This window comes from Lontra canadensis, unplaced genomic scaffold (genome assembly GCF_010015895.1).
Source record: "Lontra canadensis isolate GAN:19392208 unplaced genomic scaffold, GSC_riverotter_1.0 scaffold39, whole genome shotgun sequence".
NCBI classification, from domain to species: Eukaryota; Metazoa; Chordata; class Mammalia; order Carnivora; family Mustelidae; genus Lontra; species Lontra canadensis.
The window spans coordinates 6,842,378-6,864,733 of record NW_022631033.1 but is presented as its reverse complement, the minus strand read 5'-3'; the positions used below and the strand labels follow the sequence as shown (position 1 = coordinate 6,864,733).

The window sequence follows — 22,356 nt, the reverse complement described above, 5'->3', positions numbered from 1 at the left end:
TGGGGACAGTGGAGGCCTGGAAAGTCAGTAGATGAATTCTCTGGTGGGGTGGGTGGAGGTCAGCTCAGTCTCTGACCAGGGGTCCCCAGGCACTTGGTATGTTTGTCATGAGGATAGACTGAAGACTCTGTATAACGTCTCAGAACAGGGCCCTGAGGGCTTTCCTGGGAGTCTGGAAATGCCAACCCAGGATGGAGTTCTAGGTAGACCTCATTTCTGGTGACAGGATACAGAATTAGGATTCCGGGCTCCATTATGTATGGCAGGATGTGAGCTTCGCTTTGATTTCGCAATAGGGTACTTGGCTTGAACCTTGGGGCTGGGGGCAGCACCAAGGCAAGATCCCACGGTGGCACCTGGAGGTTTATCCTGTGATGCACCATCAGATCTGTGGTGAGCTTCACAATGAGCATACATCCTTGCCACAGTCCATGAACATAGGCTGAGGGATTCCCTGACTTCCCTTCCCTGGCTTGTGTTTTGTCCAGCAGGTAAAAACAAGGTCAGTACTTTTCAGAGGGAACAGTCCAGGGCACGTGTATCTCATGGCAGTTTGGAGCCCAGGCAGCAGAGTTGTGGAAACAGCTTCCAGGACAGATTTCATCCTCCTGTGAGGTGCATCTTATCCCCATGCTAGGTGCTGTAAGAGAAGATACCACACTTGGAATAAACCTTAGTGCTGCTAAGATAAATCCCAGCTTCATGGTAATCAACCACATTAAAAGGCATGGAGCATAGAAACATTAATTCAACAGTAAAATGATTGTAAGTGCTCATTTTAATGTGCAAAGAAACCCAACCCAGTGGCGATAAGGTTAAATAAATTGCATTATCAAGCTATCACCAGATGGGGGCAATCAGAAGGTTTAAATACAGTCTTTTAGTTAAGTTAGAGGAAGCAACTTCATTCTCTTTTCTGGGAGTGGACAGAGCTAATGCTGTCCTCAGACAGTTTTATGGTTAGTGTGTGAGATGCACACTTTGGCATCTTTGTGAAATTAATAGATATTGTTGCATGATGGCGTCTCCCCTTTGGAGACATCTAAGTAAATCACTTCCATGTGGTCCTTCTAGCATCTTTTGGCTCAGACTCCAGTGATCATACACAAGCAAAGAACTGAAGGAAAAGTGGTTCCTGAAGGGTACACATAAAGGCAGCAAGCTCATGGACAGAATGGAATTTTAAGAAATTCCTCACACTGTAAGAGCATAGGAGTGAAGACACTCAGGGTTAAGGAGAAGAGAAAAGAGCAGTGAATGAGGAAAAGACTCACCCTCAGGGAAGAGCCAGATTCTGCCAATTCCTTCCAATGTTGCTGCTCTCTCACTTGGAGAGTCCCAGATCATGTCTAGTGACAGCCTCGCTGTGCTCTTCTTCTTGACTGCATAAAAGTAAAGGAAACAACCAAAAAACATGTTGATCTCAGAGTTGTGGGGTGGGGCCCCGTGTTTGATCTCACTCACTGGGGGGTCTGCTTGAGATTCTCTCCCTGTTCCCCTGTCCTTCTCCCCCACTCCCATGTGTGCTCTCTCTCTCAAATACATAAATAAGTCTTAAAAGAAAACTTGTTTACTGAAAAGCACCAATGTTCCCACATCCACATGGATTACAATTCTTGGAGCCCAGTGTTATTCAGTGTTTTAGGTTGTGGGGAGTATTCAAGTCCTAGGGACTTTGTTCGGGTCACCCCGTCTGTCATACGAGGTCATCCTCCAACTCCAGGTCAGGAGATTGTCACATAAGGTGATCATAGCAAAGTAGTCTGGACCAAGATGCTAAGCAATTCCCCGTGGGAGAAGGGTCCTTGCCAGCCATCTTTCCTGTCTCAATCTGACGGTAACCTAATTTAATCAACATGATCCAATCAAGCTGGATGCAATTATCTCCTGAAAAATAAGCGTTTAATTGCCTTTTACCATTTCCGACCAACCACCAAATGTTCATGTACGTATGTGTTGACTTTTCACAGTATATATTTTGCGCATCTAAAGTCTCTGCACATTAATCAATTATTGTTTCCATTCTGCTCATTACCTTGTAACACCAATAACTTCCTGAAGTCTGTCTGCTGCCATGTGTAGCTATAGTCATCCATTTCATGGTCATTTGTCATTTCTTTGTGTAGATGTACTAGGGTTGCGTGGCACATTTCATATATTTCCACACACATATCTACCTAGCCTTTACCCATGCAAATGTTTGGGCATATATTCTCTCAATATAAAAAGAAAATAAGCAATGGGATGATGGGGCCATGACAGACAATCATGGTCACACCAATTCCAGGCCCTCAGCACTTTCTCCACCGTCATCCCTGACTGCTCACAATTCAGGCTTCGAGGTGCTCCCGTGTCTCCCCAAGGCCGATGGAGCAGAGGGTTCAACTAGACGGAGTAATAAACCCAAACCTCTCCAAGGATATCCTCATAACAAGCTAGGCTTAACGCTCAGTATCCTCCCATTCAAGCTGAATGCCATATCCCATGAATACACCCAGATATGGTCTCTCCACATGTGCAGAACACACACACCTCCATCACACAGCATACTTTCTGTACAGGACTGTGTTCAAGGCAGGTGACTGAGTGAATGAGTGTGTGTATATGTGTGTGGGGGGGCATATGCATTCAAGTTAGTAGTGAGACCCCTGGAACGCTTCCCTACACCTCCGCCCCTTCCTGCTCTTCTTTTTAGTAGCCCTGGCTCTCCCTGCCAGACAAGGGACTTTGCCCACATCCTCTGCCCTCTGATGAGCAATGTTCTTGGCTAAAGTGTTGAGCGGGTTGATGTTTTGTTCAGGATCATTCTTTATCATCTCGTATTTGGACTGGTGAGTTATGACTGCATGCTTGGGAAGAGCAAATTCTACTTTCCTGACATTGAATTCAGCCTTAGGTCGGCTGTGCTCTTGGAGGACTCTCCACTGGTCTAATGTGATTTGTGGCACTGGTGTCTCTTCCACATGATCCTCTAATTCAGGAGCTTTGATGCTGGAGTCTGTTTCCGGCTCCCTTCGGAACCCAACCGAGCCTGTGGGGTCAGCCTTAGGGGACGTGGCTTCCTCCCCTAGTGACTCCCTCACCAGTTCTCTTTCCAGGTCAGTCTTCTGGATGTAGAAGAGGACATAGGCATGTTGGCTCAGTGCGCAAGTCACATCACAGGCCGTGACCTTAGCATCATCCATTTTATGCCACTGGCCATTTCCAGCTTTTATGAAACAGAAGCAATGTCTGCTGTGACAACGCCACCCAGCATGCACCAGCACGGCATAGAGGACGTAAACCAGCGGTCCTGCCCTCTGCTCACACAGGTAGGGTTGCATGTCAAGGCACTCAGGATACTGTACTTCCTTAACCGTTTTGCTGCCTGTGAAATGTGAGAATCGTTTCAACACCAGGATAAGGACCTTCGAGGGAGTGTGCAAAGTCAGCGTCTTGGAAGCAGGCACCTTTCCTAGACAAGTACTGCAATGATGGGCATTTTCACCTTCCAACTTTTCGGGTTTCACCAACTGCTCCAAAGCTTGGCTCACAGTCTGAGCAGCCACGATGTCCAGGCTAATGTCCAGGTAAGGGTCCAAAGTGCTTGAGAAGCCTTGGCAGTGGAGACACTGGATTTGAGAGCTCCAGTACCCCCCAAAGATTTGACGGATAAGGGTGGTGTCCTCAGACTGATGGTCTGAAGACTTGTCCTCAGGCAAGCATGCTTGCTGCATTGCGCCCAGAGTGAACATCAGAAACTCATGGGCGTCTTCCTGCTTGTGTGTGTGGAAGGCAGCGAACAGTGCTGGCAAGGGACGGATCACATCTCCAGGATGGCCAAGGGCCCGTGTCACGTGAGTTTGCAGAGCACACAGCATGCAGAATGTCCGCTTCCCACAGGTTTTCTTGTGCTGCTGGAACAACATAGAGCTGGCAAGGGGCGGTGTGTATGTGAGACACTGTAGGACCGCATTCACATAGCAGGTGTTCCCCAGGTTCTGAAGCCCAGCCCCAACCACAGAAGGTCCCTTCCAACTGACGAGTTTCTTTGTGGGAGCCAAACCATTAGTCAGGTAGCAGAGTCTGTGAGATGATGGTGATGGCTTCTCAGGCAGAAGGGGTCCCCCCTGGACTTCAGCACCACCTACATTTGACCAGCATGATTTGAGTTTTGGAAAGACCTCGAACTGAGAGTCCTCTTGGCGGTGGAGAGCAGCAGCCTCCATGTCCCCAGCAACAGTGTTCACGAGATCCCCCACGTGGAGCCTCTGGTTGCAGAGGGATGCTTCTCTCACTGAGCCACTCTCCAAATGACAGGTATGGCCCTCTCCTCAGCCTTTTAAGTCTCTCTCCACCCACATGATTAGATTAGGTACAAGATTATCCAATCACTTGGCTGGAATAAGGGATTTAGGGTGTGGTCACTCTCCTTAGGCAGAGAAATGAGTCAGGCCAGCCCACCTCCTTCCCCTCCCTCCCGCAAAGGACAGACACACGTTTCAGCCCTTTCTCAACCTGCCTACCTTCCATCACAGCCTTCTGGGAAGATTTTCTTGAGAGTTTCCAAGTTCAGGGGAAACCCTTTATGAATACATACTTTGCTTTCCCAGTAATATCAAGTGAGCTGAGAAGTGTGAGACATTAGTTTTCTAAGATAGGGAGCATCATTTTCCCAAAGGAGCTCAGGGATCGCACAGGAAGACAGTCCTCCCCACCAGCCGGAATGTATGTAGAATCATCCTGTTTTTAGAATGTTTACTGGCAGATGCTTTGCCTCTAAATTCCATCACACTCTCTAATATGATTCACGCATTCAGGGATCATGGAGACCTTTATAAATGTGTTAGTCTGTCTAGATGTGGCCCAGAAATTGTAACGATAGATCCTGTGGCTGGCCTCATGCTTCTTTGGAAAACACTATTTTTTTTTCCTTAAGCTCCATCCCTATATGAGTACCTATCAAATATTCAGTGTTCATCTTACGAACTATTATGCTTTACCTCTGGGAATTACATAAGGGATAAAGCCACAGGAAAATCAATAAATATAGCTCAGCCTGAAGGAATCTTGGTATCCAACCTTCTCTTTCTGGATTTACATCAGCATTCATACAGATACACACACACTAACAGACATAGATACATTTGCACACACACATACACAGTTTGAAATGGATATTGTGAAAGCATCTAGAAGCATCCATTCAGCTCCCTACAAGACAGTGGCAAACACCTCCTGGATGACTTTCTGCTGTGTGGTCCACACCCACCTGAGGAAGTCCACACACCTGGCTTTTCAATCTACAGGGGAGGTCGGAAGAGGGATTCTTGCATGGCCTTCCCCAATCAGCAGGGGGCGACGCTGGTCAATAGAAGCTTTTCCTAGGCTCCCAAGGAGACTTGACATTATGCAGGCGCTCAGGCTGGCAGGTCTGCATCTCCATGCCCTGCAGCTGCAGCCCAGGCATTTCCTAGGGCCCTAAGGGGACAATGAATATTCACAGAAGGTCCTGGGACCTAGGATACCCTCCCTGTGACTCTAATTTTAGTACATCTGGACCTTGAGCTCTGAGCTAAGAGAGAATTTTGAGGGTGCTCAGGAACCCGGTAATATGTTTTCCAGGATTTTAGGATGGCAAGAGCCGTTCCAGGGTACCCAAGTGGCATTAGAAAGATTGTCCTAGCTCTAGTGAGCCAAGGAGGCCTGCCTGGTTCTTCCAGCTGTATAGGATATGGGTCTGATATCTGCAGAGAACGTGTATGTGTTTCCAGGCTCAGCCAACCTGGGGACATTATCCACATGGCTTCCCTGCCAGCATGGGTGTGTACGTGCCCCAGGAAGGGGACATGAACATGTCAAGAGGAACATGAGAGGAGATCAAGCAGTGGGGCAGGAGAACTGTAGCCTCAGTGTGTGAAGGTCTTTCCGAACCATCAGAAATGGTCTCCAAAAACCAGACACCCCTGATGAATGGGAACTGTACTCAATGGTTTGTAACAACCACCTGTGAACAATCCATTTTAAGAAACATAACAATCAAAGTAATAATCAACAGCAATGTAATGATCAGAGGATGATCACAACAACTTGAATGCTATTAAAACTATTAGGACTGTCAGTATGACTACTACAAACCTAAGGAGGTGGGAGATTCAGGTACAGAGTCCTCAAATTCCTTGTCAAATGACAAGGTACCAGGACCATCTTCCTTGGTATCTCAGACTCTGAGCCCTAGGTTTTCACTGAGAAAACTATCCCATAAGGCCAAAACAGGCAGCCTGTGATCTAGAAAGCCGAGCCAATGAGGTCAGGTCATGTGTGAACTAGGGAACTTGCGTGCACTTCCCAGCAGTGGAGCCCTAAGGCATGGACGTGGTCTGGGGTAGCCAGCCACACCGTACCCATCAGATTTCAGGTGTTGGCCAGCCCAAGTGCCATGCAAAGAAGACGGGAGCCAGACCCACATCTGGTATCCACAAACCATGCCTGGAACTCCCACTAAACCCCAAGTATTTTCTTAGCCTTAGCATCCCATTGCCCTTCTGCCACCTTTTCCCTCAGATCCCTGGGGGTAAGGTAGCCAAATCTGCATGTGGAAGCTCTGGGCTGTTGGAGTGTGAGTTTGTCCACAAGACCAGCAGGGAGTGACAAAGGCCAGCATGGGAGCCTTACACTGCTTTTGGGAGGACCAGGAGAGTGCTCAAGTTGTTGGAGTAGGTGGGCCATCGCCATCCTGTGCCTTCCAGAGCAATACCAACCTTGTTTTGGAACAAGGAGGGAACTTCATCTTCTTTTATGATGTTCAGTTAGCCAGCATATAGTACATCATAAGTTTTTGTCGTAGTGTTCAACAATTCATTATTTGTGTGAAAGACCCAGTGCTCATCCTAACACGTGCCCTCCTTAATGCCCATCACCCATTTACTCCATGCCCCCACCACCCTCCCCTCTGAAAACCTCACTTTGTTTCCTGGAGTCCAGAGTCTCTCATGGTTTGTCTCCGTCCCTGATTTCTTCCCAGCTTTTCCTCCCTTCCCTTGTGGTCCTCCGCGCTATTCCTTATGTTCCACATAGGCATGAAACCATATGATAATTGACTCTCTCTGCTTGACTTATTTCACTCAGCCTGATCCCCTCCAGTTCCATCCACGTTGATGCAAATGGTGGATAATCATCCTTTCCGACGGCTGAGTAAGGAGGGGTCTTTAAACATTTCTAGGGACTGTCATCTGTCTGCAATGTGTGGTACTCAGAAACACCAGCACCACCTTCAGCATTCTTCTCCCGCCCATTTTGACTTACTGCCATTGATAATATGACACTGTTGTTACCTCTATGTCTACTTACCGCATTTCAGCAAACCCTAAGGCTCTTGTTCCTCAAGACAAATGAATAAATATCCTGCTTCAAGTGTAATAATACTGCTTATGCCTCCTTGAACATACTTGGCCAGGAGTTTTAGAGACTGCTGTTCTCTTTAACACTTCCAGTCGTTTCCTTGGTCAAATGTGGGGAGTCTGGTGCAGGCTGTGGTTGGGCATGTCTGGGCAGGATGGTTAAGATCGCTAGTCCCTGTTTCTATCCTGAGTGGAGAAGGGCGTGTTTGATTCTGGAGTCAGCTGGGATCTCAGGACGAATCCATCTGAGGAGACCAGGGTTAAAAGGGAACAGAGAGGGAGAGCCAAGGGTGGCATAAAGCCATACAGACAGAGTCAAGCCACAAAGATCAGCTATATGGAGCTAGTTCACTTGGACTCAGTTACCCTTACAAGTAGGACCTTATCACCTCCCTCTTCCTGGTTTCGAGAACCTTATTATGGCTCTATTGTGCCATTATCTGAGGGTCACTGACTCTTGGAAAACATAAGCAGAGGGGGTTTGGAGACAAAAAATTATGAGAAAAATGCCCCCCGTTTCTGTTACTCAGATCCTGTTCAGTGCCAGTGAAGAAACAAGCGGCTCTAGACACCTGGAAAGACTCTGACTGCACTGTATCTAAGTCTGTCTTTACCAGTCGTAGGATGTGGGGCACACACTGGGGAGCCATCATTCAGGGATCAGGACATTACGGTTCTCTCAAACTTTGATTTTCCCACGCAGCCCCTTCTCACTGTGTCGGCAGTGGGGATTTTGTCCTGTGTGTACGATTCTCTCAAGAGCTCAGATTCTCAAACTGACCAAGTCTTAAATAAATTTGTTTTGTTACCCGGGGAGACTTGGTTTGAAAAGAATAGAATGACAAAGGAAGATGACAGTGGTTCTCATGGGTGAAGTGTCCATACAGACAGGTGGAAAATGGCTTCATTTCAGTCTGCAGCTCACCAGGACCAGCGGGATGGCTCTGTTTGCATAAAGAGGATATTTCAATACTTCCTTGAGGGTATCTAGGGACAGAGGTATCCCATGAGACCAGAATGGTCTTCAAGGGAGGACAGAGAGTCCTTGTTATTTTGGAGGCTCCTGGAAGTGGGCAGTTTTGAGTGGAAAGAATCGTCAAATGGGAACATAAGCTATCTACATATTGATAATGGAATGGAACAACAATCTTTCTGTTCAGTTAAAGTGATTTAGACTAGGTTGACAAAGCACCTGGTCTGAACAGGGACAAAGTATTTTGTCTATGAACTTGTTCCAGACTTAGTTATACTCAGTCGTCTTGTTCTGAGCTCCCACAGGCCTCCCATCAGGCTGTGGAACCTGCCACATTTTATGTTAGCTGGCTGGACATATATCTGTCTTCCTGCTAGAGTCTGAGCTTCTAGAGCACCTGGATGACTCAGTGGGTTTAGCATCTGCCTTCAGCTCAGGTCACGATCCTGGGGTCCTGGGATGGAGCCCCCTGTCAGGCTCACTGCTCGTCAGGGAGTCCGCTCTTCCTTCCCTCTCTCTCCTTCCTCCCAACTCATACATGCTCTCTCTCGTGCTCTCTCTCTTAAATCAATCAGTCTTTAAAGTCTGAGCCTCTGCTCCCTGAGTTGAGCAAGGAGGTGAGCCATTTGTTCAGTTCCCCTCAGTATCTTCTTTTCAAAAAGTGCAGGACAGTGAAATACCACAGATCCTAAAGGCAGGACTTCTGGATTTGAGTTCTGAAGCTCCATCCTGTCTTCCAGCTGGAACTTTGGGACACAGAACCTTGTCACATTTGAATCTCAGATGCTCTGGTCAATGATCTGTAGCGGCCAAACAGCACTATGGAGGAGATTTGGTTGGAAACGTGGTTTTAAAAATTCAGATTCTTAATGAAGTGTTCCCAATATGAAAGTGTTAGAGTAGGAGACAGACCACTGACTTTCAAAAATATTCTAGGTGACTAGAATCAATTTGGTTCTGGAAACATTGACTTATATTATTTTTTTAAGATTTTATTTATTTGAGAGAGAGAGAGAGAGCATAAGAGTGGAGTAAGGGGCAGAGGGAGAAGCAGACTCCCCGATGAGCAAGAGTCCGATGCAGAGTTTCCTCCCAGGACCCTGGGATCATGACCTGAGCCGAAGGCAGATGCTTAACCAACTGAGTCACCCAGGTGACCTGACTTAAATTATTTTTAAGCCCACTTCTAATTTTAATGTTCTAAGAACATCTGTAAATCTGAGTGTGACACTTCTGCTTCGTTTTTAGGGTTGAACAACACACATGGTGTGTGTGTGTGTGTGTGTGTGTGTATGAAATGTGTAGCAAAGCCCAACCCCCAATTCTAGGTAAATGAGAACGATGTTAGTGAGGAGAAAGAAGGGAAGAAAAGTTATAGCACAATTTGCACATACTAGGGAGTAATCTATATGGATTTATGCAATGAGGGAATTGTGTGATTTCTGAGGAAGAGTAAGCCTGAGCAAGCCATTATTAACTTGAGTGTCTAAGTAAAGGGGGGCAATATTTACTAAGATCTAGAATAGTAAATGAAGGTCAGTTTTGTAAAGAAAGGAATAAATTGCAATAAACACAAGTCACTTTTAGGTGCCTATCAGAAGTCCAGTTAGGAAGACCAATGCCTTATAAAACTTTAGCAAGAGGTTAAAGTTGGAAATACAGTGTTAGATTTTTATCAGACAGGACCCATGTAGGTCAACAGAAATTATACTGGGTATTTAGAAAGAAGGAATGGTGACCAAGACATGCCTAAGAGGTCACTGGTTTCCTTGTAAAGAGAAATTCCAGCAGCAAAAAGGTGGCAAAGGATGATGTTTCTGTAAGTTGAGAAGAAAAGAGAGATACATTATACATACCCCAGTTCATTTGGCAAAAAAATAAAAAAAAAAAAAAAGAAAAGAAGGGAAGAATAAAGGGAGGAAAAACAGGGGAAGAGACCTAAGTACATTTAAATTCTCAAAGGCAGTTATTTTATCTGAGACTGTGGGTAAGAAACTTCTTGGGAAAGCCTAGGACCTGAGTCCCTTGCAACGGCGAGCATCATCTGCTCGCTTCATTCTTATATGGTTTTCAGAATAAAAAATTTGGCCCATTAACCATAAAGATAAATAATAGCACCAGAACATTTTTTGAAACACATTTTTATTTCTTATCTTACAGGCTTTTACAAATTGTCTTATCCTAGGAAATTGTGTTTTATTTTGTTCTCTCTTATTTACATCTCTACAGGAAGTGGGCTTAACTGAATAGGTGATGAAATTCTCCAGAGCAGACCAAAGGGGCTGTGTTTCTTCTGTTCTGGAAGGGTGTGCTGTAAATCGAAGATGAAAATGGCCTGTGAAGTATATCTTGCTCTACCTCAAACCTGGGCCTCTGAATTTTGGCAAGTTAGGGCAGAGGCAAACCTGTGTGTCCTTACCATCGGCCCTGAAAAGCAAGGATTGCAAGGTCACGGGAGGGATTTTGGAAAGTATGCAATTTTTCTGCAGCTGGTTTCCACTTCTTCCTCCACCCAACTGTTTACTGGAGCTGCTAAGAAGCGTTCCATCTTCAGACTTCTGCCCTTGGCCAGCGCACCATTCTGTGGACATGCTAACAACCTAAGACCCCAAAACCAGAAGTCTGAATACGGCTGCGACTAAGCCAGCAACAGTGAGATCTTCTTGGGCCTATATCTCCTTCTCTGTAATGAAGGTGTGGAGTTAAACTTATCTCTAGGGACCTTGTGTTTGAACTGTCCATGAATGACACATTCTCATTGCAAGTGGCCAGAATGAAGATGCTCTCAATCTTGGGCCACCTTAAACTTTGACACAGGCCAGTTTCATTGTGGCACTTGATGTCCGGGATTGGACAGGGAGTGGGGGCCATTCTAATTGTCTGTGAAGGAGCTGGAGAAGTCCATGCTGACAGTATGGCTAAGGCAGCGACGATTCGTGTCCAGCATGTGGGCCATTTACTATGTGGTTGAAAATCCTCTTATCACAGACACCAGAGTCTGAACAGCAAAGGCCCAGGGTCACACTTCTGTCTGAAGCCAGGACTTTAGAACCTCTTTCAAGCACAGTCCCACCTTTCCATTGTACCTGTTTTATCTGTTCATTTGCTCACTCACTATGCCAGCAAGTGGGGATAGCCAAGGTAAACCCCACACAGTTTGTTTCCTTGGGGATCTCCTGGATTAGAGAAGATATTTCTCTGCAGCGTCAGAAGCTGGACTGACAGCTTCATTCAAATAATGTCAAGTTTGGAGGTCAAGAGAGAAAATCCAGACAGGTTTGCTGCATGGAGCTCACAGCCAGAGGACCTTTGCCTCTTACTTTTTGTAGCTGCTGCTTGGCTTTTACTTGTTCCCCTTTTTCTTGCAGCAAAATGGTGTCAATTCAGCTCGACAGCCCCCAATCTTAACTTCGAAGGAGAGACACTCGACTTCACAGCGCCCATCCCTTTTCTTACACTGTATCTGTCTGTATATTCCTCCGTGGGCTAAGTGAAGAAAGCAGGGCTTCAGTTACCCAATCACTGGTGACCAGAAAGCAACACAACATCACCCAGGCCAAATTCACAGCTCCTCATTACCAAATCTCCTGCAGACACAGAGTACACACCTAGAGATCAGAAAAAGCACATGCCACCTGAATAGTGATGTGGGAGCTCAGATTCTCTGCACAACTGATTCAGTGTCCCTACTTGGTATTCAATTTCTTCTACCACAGTCATTTCTAGAGTATCTAGAAGTAGAGAACTTCTTCCTGGGAGGGAGGCATTATACTTTCTAATTCCAATAAACAGTCCTTTCCAATTTGTGATTCTTTCACATCTCCAAATTAATAGTCTCAGATATGTAACAAAAGGTAAAGACAATACTGTTGACACGGTAGACAAGTCAATGATAGCCTACATGCACTGCTATGTGGTTGTTGAGTTTCACAATTTTAAGTGCGAAGATAAAAGAAATGTGGTACTGGTCCACTTTGTAGACATATCACTGGGATAGGCAACAAATTTTCCTTCAGAACAAAGACTAAGCTGAAGAGATCAAAATTATTTTGAGAAGAATGATTGAAAAAAGTTTTTGGTGATACATGTTCTCAGGACAAATAATAGAAAAAAAAGGGAATCAGTTCTCAAAAGGAAATTATTACTCTCAAAAAGAAATTATTCTCGGAAAGTACAACTCTGGGGTTGGGGAGAATATATATGGTTGTCATATACCTGAGATACTGCCGTGCTGAAGAGACACTGATCTTGTTCATGCCCCGGTTAAGACTCAGACCAATGGAAAGGAATCACATAACCTTAGATTTCTGCTCAAAGTAAGGGGAATTTTTTAATAGCCCAAAGTTGAACTTGGGATATTGTAACAGGTCACTGAACTTCATCAGGCAACTGGGCAATCGATTGATGTGGAATACCTATAAGGTGTTTAAATATTGGGGCAGATAACAAGAATGAGAATGATGATAAAAAAAAACAAGGACAGGCAAACGATAGTAATAGCGAAGTTTCTCAGGGCACAGAGGATGTGCCTGGCTTTGTTTAAGCAGTTTACCTAAACAGAGGGATTGTTAAAATTTGCCCAATCAGTAGTTTTCTTTTCAGATAATGGATAACACATGGAGACTCAGCAAAATGTGCCAGTCCCTGGTCCGGTGTCTCTGCACGGCCCCATGGATAAGTTTGGATGAATGGAACAGGAATGGAATGATGCAGCTACTTCTATGCAATCTTTTTAATCATGCCCTTTACTTACTTTTCAGCCCTTTCTGTTAGAGCATCTTTAGAATCAGATAAAACAGTCACATGTTTAGGATGCAAAGTTAACCTTCCTCCCTAGTCTCAACATGACTTGATGGAGAAGGACCTTCTTTCTACCCACAATAGTCAACTTACTTGTCTTTGGACTTTTCCATAAGAGAAAAATAAATTTTTTTTTCATTTACTCTCTTTTTAAGTGTCTTTGTTAAAATAAGTTTGCCTTTACTCTAATTAATGCAACAAGTGTCTTCATCTTTCAAATGATCCTATTATTATTACCATTTATAGGAAGGAAATTGAAGCACAAGAGTTGACAGAACTTAAAAGGATGGCAACTGAGACCCAACCTCACATGTTTTGGCATAATAGTAGTGTTCATTACCTCTTGTATTGATCATTAAACTCACTTCCAGCTCTGAGATTTTCTGTGGTTGTTGTGATCATGGTGGTCCTTATCCGAGCCCACACTGTGCTTATTATTAGGATTCAAATGTGCCTGAGTAAGTTTGGGAACAGGAGTCCTTAGTGAATCAGAGACCTGACAAATGGGGATGGAGAAGACGGCTTAAAATGTGTTTCTCCACCAGAATCCATTGTCTGACCTCCGAGAAAAGAGACTGGGGCAGAAGCTAAGAAACTGATTTGATAAATGAGCCTTTGAAACACAAAGACATGTTTTTATGTCTGCTTTCAAAAGTGCAATAGAATGCCACCTCTCAGAAAGCCCCGCCTGATCCCACAGCTGGAACCAAGCTTCTATCTCTATGGCTTCTCTTTATAGTCTGCATCTTTTATGGTGTTTATGGGAACTGTTCTGTGCATCTTCCCATCTTTTCCATTCACTTACATACACATTTGAAATGTATCAAATGCTATTTACTATTCTGGGCAACCTATCTTTTTAACCAATACAGAAATAATAAAATCATAAACTTCAAGCAAATTAAGGGTGAAGACCATACTCTGATTATATTTTTGACCTTCCACTTTACCTACTTTTGCTATCATGCCCAAACAATTTCTCATTAAGTGGTAGGCACACACTTCATATCTGTTGGCTTGGTAGGCCTACTGAAGCCTGATTGTATAGAAATAAGTGTAGAAATCCAGGAACCATGAAGAAGTAAAGTGCTTCATGATACATGGGGAACCCCCATTAGAAACAGCTTCATAACAGAAAGAATGAAGCATAGTTGAGAAGGGATGAATATAAAAGTTTCTTAGGGGGACACCTGGGTGTCTCCATTGGTTGGATATCTGACTCTAGATTTTGGTTCAGGTCATGATCTCAGGTTCACAGGATGAAGCCCCACATTGGGCTCTGGGGTCTTTGGGGAGTCTGCTTGAGATTCTCTTTCTCTGTCCTTCTCCCCCTCCCCCAGCTCTTTCTCTCTAAAATAAATAAATAAATCTTTTTAAAAATTTTCTTACGGATAAAGTCTTGGCTGTACTGAGCAAAAAGAGACCATTTCAAAGCTCTCAAAGATCGAAAAGCAAACTAACCAAGTCTCTAGTTGTTTAAATGATAAAATTTTTCATAAGTATGGAAGAACTAGAAAGAAATTCTGAATAATCAAAGATTAGGAGATTTGAACCAACTAGTAAGACATACAAAAATAGACCAAGAACCTCTTATCATGAGTTTAGTCTCATTCAGGCTACAAAAGCTATAATTCTCTAAGTTAACAAGTGTGTTTGGAATTTGCCTCTGAAATGTTCTCTCATTTTAGAGCAATCATTTGGCATATGCTGAAGCTGTGTTGAAGAATACAGAAGGAAAGAGATCTGAATGTAAAGAGAAGTCTAAACCCCGGGTAAAACATTTAGGGAAATTAACCAGATACTCTTCTGGGTGGAGCTAATCTGGCTCCGTGTGGTCCCATTGTTTTGGGTCTCAGCTCAAGAAAAGATTTCCAGTAACTGCCCTGTCCTGGGACCACTTTAGAACACAGGGATGAGTCATGCACTTTTCTAAAACCTGAGCTTTCTTCTCAAAAGACAAATTGTCATCCTTACATCTATTAGGATTTCTCTCTTACCTGAGAAAATGTGAACAAGGAGAATGAGAGCAGCAGAAATTAAGGAAAAGATTCTCATGGCTCCAGACATCAGTGGAGAAAGGGTACAGTTGCTGGAATCCAGCACTTTTATAAAGGGAAGTTGATTAAAACAAGTTCTACGGCTCTGAAAGGGCTGGAAGTCAACTTGGGGTTTAGTGTTCATTACGAAGAAGCTATTGTTCATCCTCCACTGAGTAATGTGTGGGTTGCTGGATCAGATATTATCCCAATGATGTTTATGGGGGAGTAGGGCAGACAACTTGTTCTCCTGATTGTATTCCTCTATTTTATGTCTCTGCCTCCATGTCTGTTTTTCTCTGAAGCCCCATTTTGGGTACCTCCACTTCCAGAAGGTCTATAACTCTCATTCCTCTTCTTCTCTAAGATGATATGTTCAACCTGGTCTCTTATAAGACTCACTTGGCAGTTGTTAATGGGTGCCTGGTATAATGGCTTTTCAAAAATTATAGTATACGAAAATTTTTTTACCTGTCCAATGTGACTACAAACAAGCTCCACAGAAGAAAATGACTCTCCTTCGTCCTTTTCCTTCCATTCATTACTTGTGATACTGCTTTGCAGTAGTAGATGTTCAAAATACAAGGGTTCTTTGACTTATTAATTGACAATTGTCTAGTTAGAGGAACTCATGAAATAATTGATATGGAAATTGTTATTAAATGCTCAAAGTTTTTATATTTGTAAGATATTAATATTAAGGATAATGGCATTATGACTAAAAGTGACCATATCTCATATGTTACAGGAATAGCTTTCATTCACATATGGGTTGGGGAACTATTTATGTTTATTTATGTTACTAAGAAATTTGAATTTTATTCTAAAATCAAAGTGAAGTTATTGAAAGATTTTAAGTAGGGGGTTATTTGAAAGATTAAAACTCAAACAAGGAGTTCCATTTCAAATAAAGCAAAGTGAGCTCCTAACAGGTGAACCCTCCCACTGGTAATGAGTAAAACTTTGGGGGAAGAAATTACTTGAAGAATACGAAAGCTGAAACAAATACAAGAATATTTTATTTTATTTTATTTTTCAAAGATTTTATTTATTTATTTAACAGAGATCACAAGTAGGCAGAGAGACAGGCAGAGAAAGAGAGGGAAGCAGGCTCCCAGCTGAGCAGAGAGCCCGATGTGGGGCTTGGTCCCAGGACCCTGAGATCATGACCTGAGCTGAAAGCAGAGGCTTAACCGACTGAGCCACCCAGGTGCCCCACAAGAATATTTTAGAAAAAAGTCAAAACTTGGAAAAATGAAACAGCACAGAGTATGTTCTCTGTGCTTGCAATGTGGCATGGAAACCCTAACTCAAAACAAACAAACAAACAAAAATAGCTATCCTCTTTCTAAACTAAAAACACAAGGTCAGAGCCAAGGGAGACTGCATCTGTTGAAAATGAAGACCCAGAGAAGGGAGCTTAGGTTCTATGTGTAAACTCTGCCCATGACTTTAGATAACCCTTGAGCCATGCTTGCACCTAGATAAGGTAAAACAAAATGACAAACACACAAACACCGCTGAGATTTGAACTGCTACCCTACAGACAAGGTAATATTTGAAAATTGAGTTAAATAAAGTCACTTTCTTGTTAAAACAAAAACATCAGGGCACCCGGGTGGCTCAGTCAGTTAAACATCTGCCTTCAGCTCAGGTCATGATCCTGGGGCCCTCGGATCAAGTCTCACATGGAGCTCCCTGCTCAGCAGGGAGTCTGCTTCTCTCACTCCCTCTGCCCCTTCCCCCTGCTTGTTCTCTCTCTCCCTCTCCCTCTCTTTCAAACAAATAAATAAAATCTCTCTTTTTAAAAAATCTTTAAAAGAAGATTTTTAAAAAAGAGAGATTTTATTTATTTATTTGACAGAGAGAAACACAGCAAGAGAGGGAACACAGCAGAGAGAGTGGGAGAGGGAGAAGCAGGCTGAGCAGGGATCCCGATGAGGGGCTCCATCCCAGGACCCTGGGATCATGACCTGAGCCGAAGGCAGATGCTTAATGACTAAGCCACCCAGGCACCCCTAAAATCTTTAAAAAAAAAAAAACAACTTTTACAACATCAACATTCTTCTGAGGATGCAGAAACATCACATTTCCTCTTCAACATTCAGAGTGACCAGGACATCAATGATGTTGAAGTAATCAGACAAGGACTTTAATATACCTATTTCAATAAATTTTAAACATGCAAGATCTCATTAAAGAACAGAAAATATAAAGATACTTTGATACTAAAAAATACAATATCAGAAAAAAATTAACTGAATAGATTTGATAACATAGAAAATGTGACAGGATCATGAGTCACCGAATCAATAAAAATTATGAGATCTGTAGATCAGAGAGAAAAAAGATTGAGAAATACAGGCCTTTGAGGGCCTGGGGGATAATATCAAAGACAGGTAATTGAAGTCTCAGAATAAGGAGAGAAACACAATGGGGTAAAAGTAGTTCAAGGAAATAAAGGCTGAAAACTTCCAAATTTGTTGAAAGACAAATTGGCCAAACAAGGAAGTCTGCACATCGCAAAGGATATAAATACCATGCTTAGGCACATTATGGTCAAACTTCTGAAACCCAGAAAAGGGAGAAAATCATGAAAGCATCTAGAGAAGAGTAACACTTTCAGTTCAGGGAAACAATGATTGAGTTACCATTGGCTTCTGCTCAGAAACAAAAGAGGTCAGGAGACCGGTGATGCACCTTGCAGCGCAGAAGGAAAACAGGCACAACACTGTGGGCTCCAAACTCCATCTGCATGAAAAAGTCCTTTAAAAAAGGGTAACGGGGGGGTGCCTGGGTGGCTCAGGGGTTGGGCCTCTGCCTTTAGCTCAGGTCATGGTCCCAGGGTCCTGGGATCGAGCCCCGCATCGGGCTCTCTGCTCAGCAGGGAGCCTGCTTCCACCTCTATCTCTGCCTGCCTCTCTGCCTACTTGTGATCTCTCCCTCGCTCTCTGTCAAATGAATAAAATCTTTAAAAAAAATAAAAATTAAAAAAATAAAAATAAATAAAAATAAAAAAGGGTAATGGGGTGATGGGCATTAAGGAGGGCAGGTGTGGTGACACGTGTACTGGGTGTTAATGTGCAACTAATGAATCGGTGAACACTCCATCAAAAACTAATGATGTACTAGTACATATAGGCTGGTTGAACATAATAAAAGAAGAAAAAGGGAAGATAGACTAAACATTTTTTCAGGGCAAAGAAAAAGAAAATAATTTTTTCTCTAGCAGAGATTCCCTACAGGAATACTGTAAAAGAAAATTCTGTAAAAAAAAAACAAAACAGGAAATGCCGAAAGGAAATTTGATTTTCAAGAAGAATGAAACACATCAGAAATTATAAATATCAGAGTGAGTATTTAAAAAGTACCTTATCTTTTAATGTATTTGAAATGTATGTGATGTCTTAATGCAAAAACTGTAACATTGCCTTGTGGGTTATAATGTATGTGGTTGTGATACATACAGAAAATACAGTAAAAAGGACTATTATGAGAATGGGGAGAAATACATCTACCTATACAATTACAAGACTTCCAAACTTTAAATAAGGTAGATTAATATCAACTCTAATTAGATATAAAAGTTAAGGATGTCTATTGATATCCCCATTGAAGGCACTAATCATAATAAAAGCATTACAATGGTAGTTTTGACACAAATATCCCGATAATCTGAAGAAGACAAGAGATAGAGAACAAAGGAAAAACTCAAGGAGAACAAACACACCAGAAATAGTAAATTGATAGACCAACATCTAACTAATCTATCATTATTTATGTAAAAATATCAAGGGATTGAACATTCTCCTTAAAAGGTAGAGATAATCAGAAAAATTAAACAGGAAGATAAAAACGTGTGTTATCTATAAAGGAACTAACTCTGCAAACATTTTTTTTCTTTTGAAGTAATTATAGACTTATAATAAGTTGCAACAATGGAACAGAGAGGTCTTGTGAACCCATTACCCAGCCTACTCCAAGGGGAACATTGCTCATAATTGTGAATTGCCAAAGCTAGGAAATAAATTGGCCGAGTAAAATCAGACCACAAATTATAAGGAAAGCGCTATAAATATAAAGAGGCACAGAAAGATTGAAAGTAAATGAATGGAAAAACATAAACTATGAAAATATCAAGAGTAAGGAGGCTGGAGTGGCAATATTCATTTCAGATTAAAAAAAAAGATTATCATCAAATAGAAAGTGGGATGTTGGGTAACATGTTTACACATTAACTGATTGAATTAAAGGACGAAAACAGGTCTATACTCAAAGTAGAAGATTTTGATTTCATTCTTCCCAGCAAAGGGTAGAACCAAAAGTAGTAAACATGTTTAACTTACTTAAACAGCCCTATCACCATGTTGATTGACTTTTTACAGTCAACACAGCATAAAGCAACAGCAAAATACACATATTTTTTCAAGTACATATGATACATTCATCCAAATGGATCACATGCTAGGCCATAAAACATTTATATTTTTGTGGAATTTTCGATTTCTCCCTTCAATGTGTCAGGTCTCTCTTTTCATGTATTTTGTGGTTCTAGTGAGGTTTATACACACTTATCATGGTCACATCTCCTTGAGGGGTTGATGCGCCTATCACTGTACAATGTTCTCTTGTCTCTAGCTCTGTGTTCTCTCATTCTTCTGCTTTTGACCTCTTCATTTCCTTGAATCTAAAGTGTGTCTCTGGCACACAGCATATAGTTGTGTCTTTTTAAAAAAAAAACTCCAGTCTGCGAGGCTCTAACGGGAGTGTTAAATCCATTTGTGCTTAATGCCATAATTGATGAGGTAGGATTTCCATCTGCCATTTGCTATTTGTTTTCTTATTTATTTATCTAGAAAGACAGAGTTTGGGGTGGGGAGACAGACAGAGGGAGAGAGAGAATCCCAAGCAAGCTCCACATCAAGCGTGGAGCCCAAGGCAGGGCTCGATCTCATGAACCTGAGATCATGACCGGAGCTGAAATCAAGAGTCAAATGAACCGACTAAGCCACCTAGCTGTCCCCTGCTGTTTGTTTTCTAAATGTTATTTCTTTCCCTCCCACTCCTGCCTTACTGTCTTCTTTTGTGTTAAATAGATTTTTTTTTTGAGGAACCGTTTGAATTCCTTTGTCATTTATGGTGCTATGTATGTTTGAGTTCTATTATAAATGACTTGGGCGGTTGCAATCAGTTTTAAACAATCTAGTTTGGATTAATACTAACTCTATTCCAACGGTGAACAAAACGTTACTCCGTATAGCTTGGTTTCTCTCCCCTTTCTTTTCTGCTGTTAGGAAGAAGTTGGAGTTTTGAAGTACAAGAGACATTCTGGCTGGTCTTGAAGGAGAAAGCTGCTGGTTTGTGGAAAGAGCCACAGGGCCAGGAACGCAGGGCAACCTCTGCGAGGTCAGGACAGTTCCCAGCCTGCAGGGAGACAGCCGCCCACCACAGGCCTACAATGGCAAGTGACAGAATTTTCCTGACAGCCCCAGGGGCAGGGGTGGGGAAGTGGTGCAAGGGGATCTCTTGCCTTGGATTAGATCAAAGTCCCAGATGACCCCATTCCGCTAGTCCCGGGGTAGGGGAAACCCTGAGTCGGGGTCTAGCTACACCATGCCCAGACTTGGGACCCACAGAAGTGTGAGAGAATGTGTGGTGTTTTAAGCAGCTAATTTTGTGGTACCTCGTGACACAGTGACAGAAACAAGTACAAGAGTATTCCAAGGTAGATCTCCCTTTGGGGAACACACTGGTATGTTCTTTTGAGACTCCTGTTTGGCCCACGGCATTGCGCAATTTCCTGAATGGTTGATGTTCTTTCTGGACCATCTTAGGACTCTCCCTCCAGCCCTCACTTCCCAGGGCTTATCCTAAAACCACTTACTGCTGAGTCCCTTTGTTTCAGCAGGCCACAGTATTTGGAAATTTTCCCTGTAGGATGGTTTCAGCTCAGTGACCTTGTGTAGCATTCTCTTGGTCTGTGGGAGCCATGTCTCTTTTGCTCTGCCTAATTTGGTAAGTGCAGTCACTCCAGGGCTGGTCTTTCTGTCCTGCCACTGTGGAAGGCTGCAGCCACAAGCTCTTCGCCGGCAAACATTTTCAGGTTGTGAGCACCACAGGGCAGTGTGTTTGGTTTTCCAAGTACCTCTTGAAATGAAGCCCATTTCATAAGGATTGATGTGAAAGGGTTATTTTCCTCACCTGTCCCCCTTGAGAGCCAGAGTCAGGTCCCAATCATAGCACACCAACCCGTTCTCCAAGGAAATCTGTCCCCTGCCTTCTCTTGCTTTCTCTTATTTTCTAAGGCACAGGAACAAGACTAAGTGTTTCAGAGCACATTCTGTGGACAAGTTCTTTGCTGTTCCTGCCTCTGGGGTCCAGTACTTCAGTGGGGAATGTGGGAGAAAATGATACTCAAGGTTTTGTCCTCTGCCATTTGGTCCAGCCCAAATGGATCAGTCTTGCTCTACAGGTTCTGCTGTTCCCTTTCAGTTACGGTGAGGGAGTTCTGAAACAGAACCCCAAATGAAGAAGGGGTAATACACAGTTAGCATAGTCAGACCAGAGCCACAGTTTCAAAATGAAGGAGGGCAAGTCATGCTACACAGGAGCAGTATGTAGACTAGAGCGGAGATACTTCAGGGAAAAACCAGCTGCATCAGGGTCCCTTCTTTCTGACCATTTCCCTCTGACCCTTCCACCATGTAGAAGAGTTTCCCTTCAGAAAACCCAGTGGACTGATATCAGAGATCTCCATGAGTTACTGTGGAAATCAACAAACAGAAAGTTAATCTGAAGAAGCCATGGGCAGCCACTTGCACCCTGAAAGTGCTGAATTAATAAGAAATTTGTATGAGTTTAGACTTTATTATTTTATAGGGAGGATTGAGGGTCTCAGGAAGAAGGGGTGTGGATGAAAATCTCCTAAAAAGAAGCCAATTGAAGAAGAGAGGAGGGAGCAAGAGAAAGAGAGGAGGGGTAATTTGTGAGTTGGCGATCATCTATGAGATTCTGTACAAGGTTACGAGTAAGAGAATATCAGGGCATAGCCACTGGTCCACCTCTCCTCATGACTCAGACATGCACTTGAATCCTTCTATAGAGGAGACTCAGTTGGATTCCAGGGCGTTTTCAATTTGGGGAATCACAGAATGGAGTGTTCGGAATG

At 43.1% G+C, this 22,356-nt stretch overlaps 2 protein-coding genes across 2 annotated transcripts; both read right to left on the bottom strand.

Annotated features, from left to right (window-relative positions):
- Positions 1 to 2,633: 2,633 nt before the first annotated feature.
- On the bottom strand, positions 2,634 to 4,208 carry LOC116874935 (ubiquitin carboxyl-terminal hydrolase 17-like protein 6). Its single transcript, XM_032869987.1, has one exon. The coding sequence runs from the start codon at positions 4,206 to 4,208 to the stop codon at positions 2,634 to 2,636; it is 1,575 nt and encodes a 524-aa protein (XP_032725878.1).
- Positions 4,209 to 11,405: 7,197 nt separating this feature from the next.
- On the bottom strand, positions 11,406 to 15,219 carry DEFB107B (defensin beta 107B). The gene is made up of 2 exons (XM_032869994.1): positions 15,150 to 15,219; positions 11,406 to 11,838 (listed from the first exon to the last, which is right to left on the bottom strand). Exons 1-2 carry the CDS (start codon positions 15,217 to 15,219, stop codon positions 11,696 to 11,698), a joined length of 213 nt encoding a protein of 70 aa, XP_032725885.1. The 3' UTR covers positions 11,406 to 11,695.
- Between the last annotated feature and the right edge of the window lie 7,137 nt (positions 15,220 to 22,356).

What these genes read in the sequence shown, in the direction of transcription:
- LOC116874935 (XM_032869987.1), bottom strand. Translation starts at nt 4,208, where the DNA reads ATGGAGGCTGCTGCTCTCCACCGCCAAGAGGACTCTCAGTTCGAGGTC.
- DEFB107B (XM_032869994.1), bottom strand. Translation starts at nt 15,219, where the DNA reads ATGTCTGGAGCCATGAGAATCTTTTCCTTAATTTCTGCTGCTCTCATT. An exon ending in CCTTGTTCACATTTTCTCAG is followed by an intron (nt 11,839 to 15,149) that starts GTAAGAGAGAAA and finishes TTCTTCACTTAG; the next exon opens with CCCACGGAGGAATATACAGA.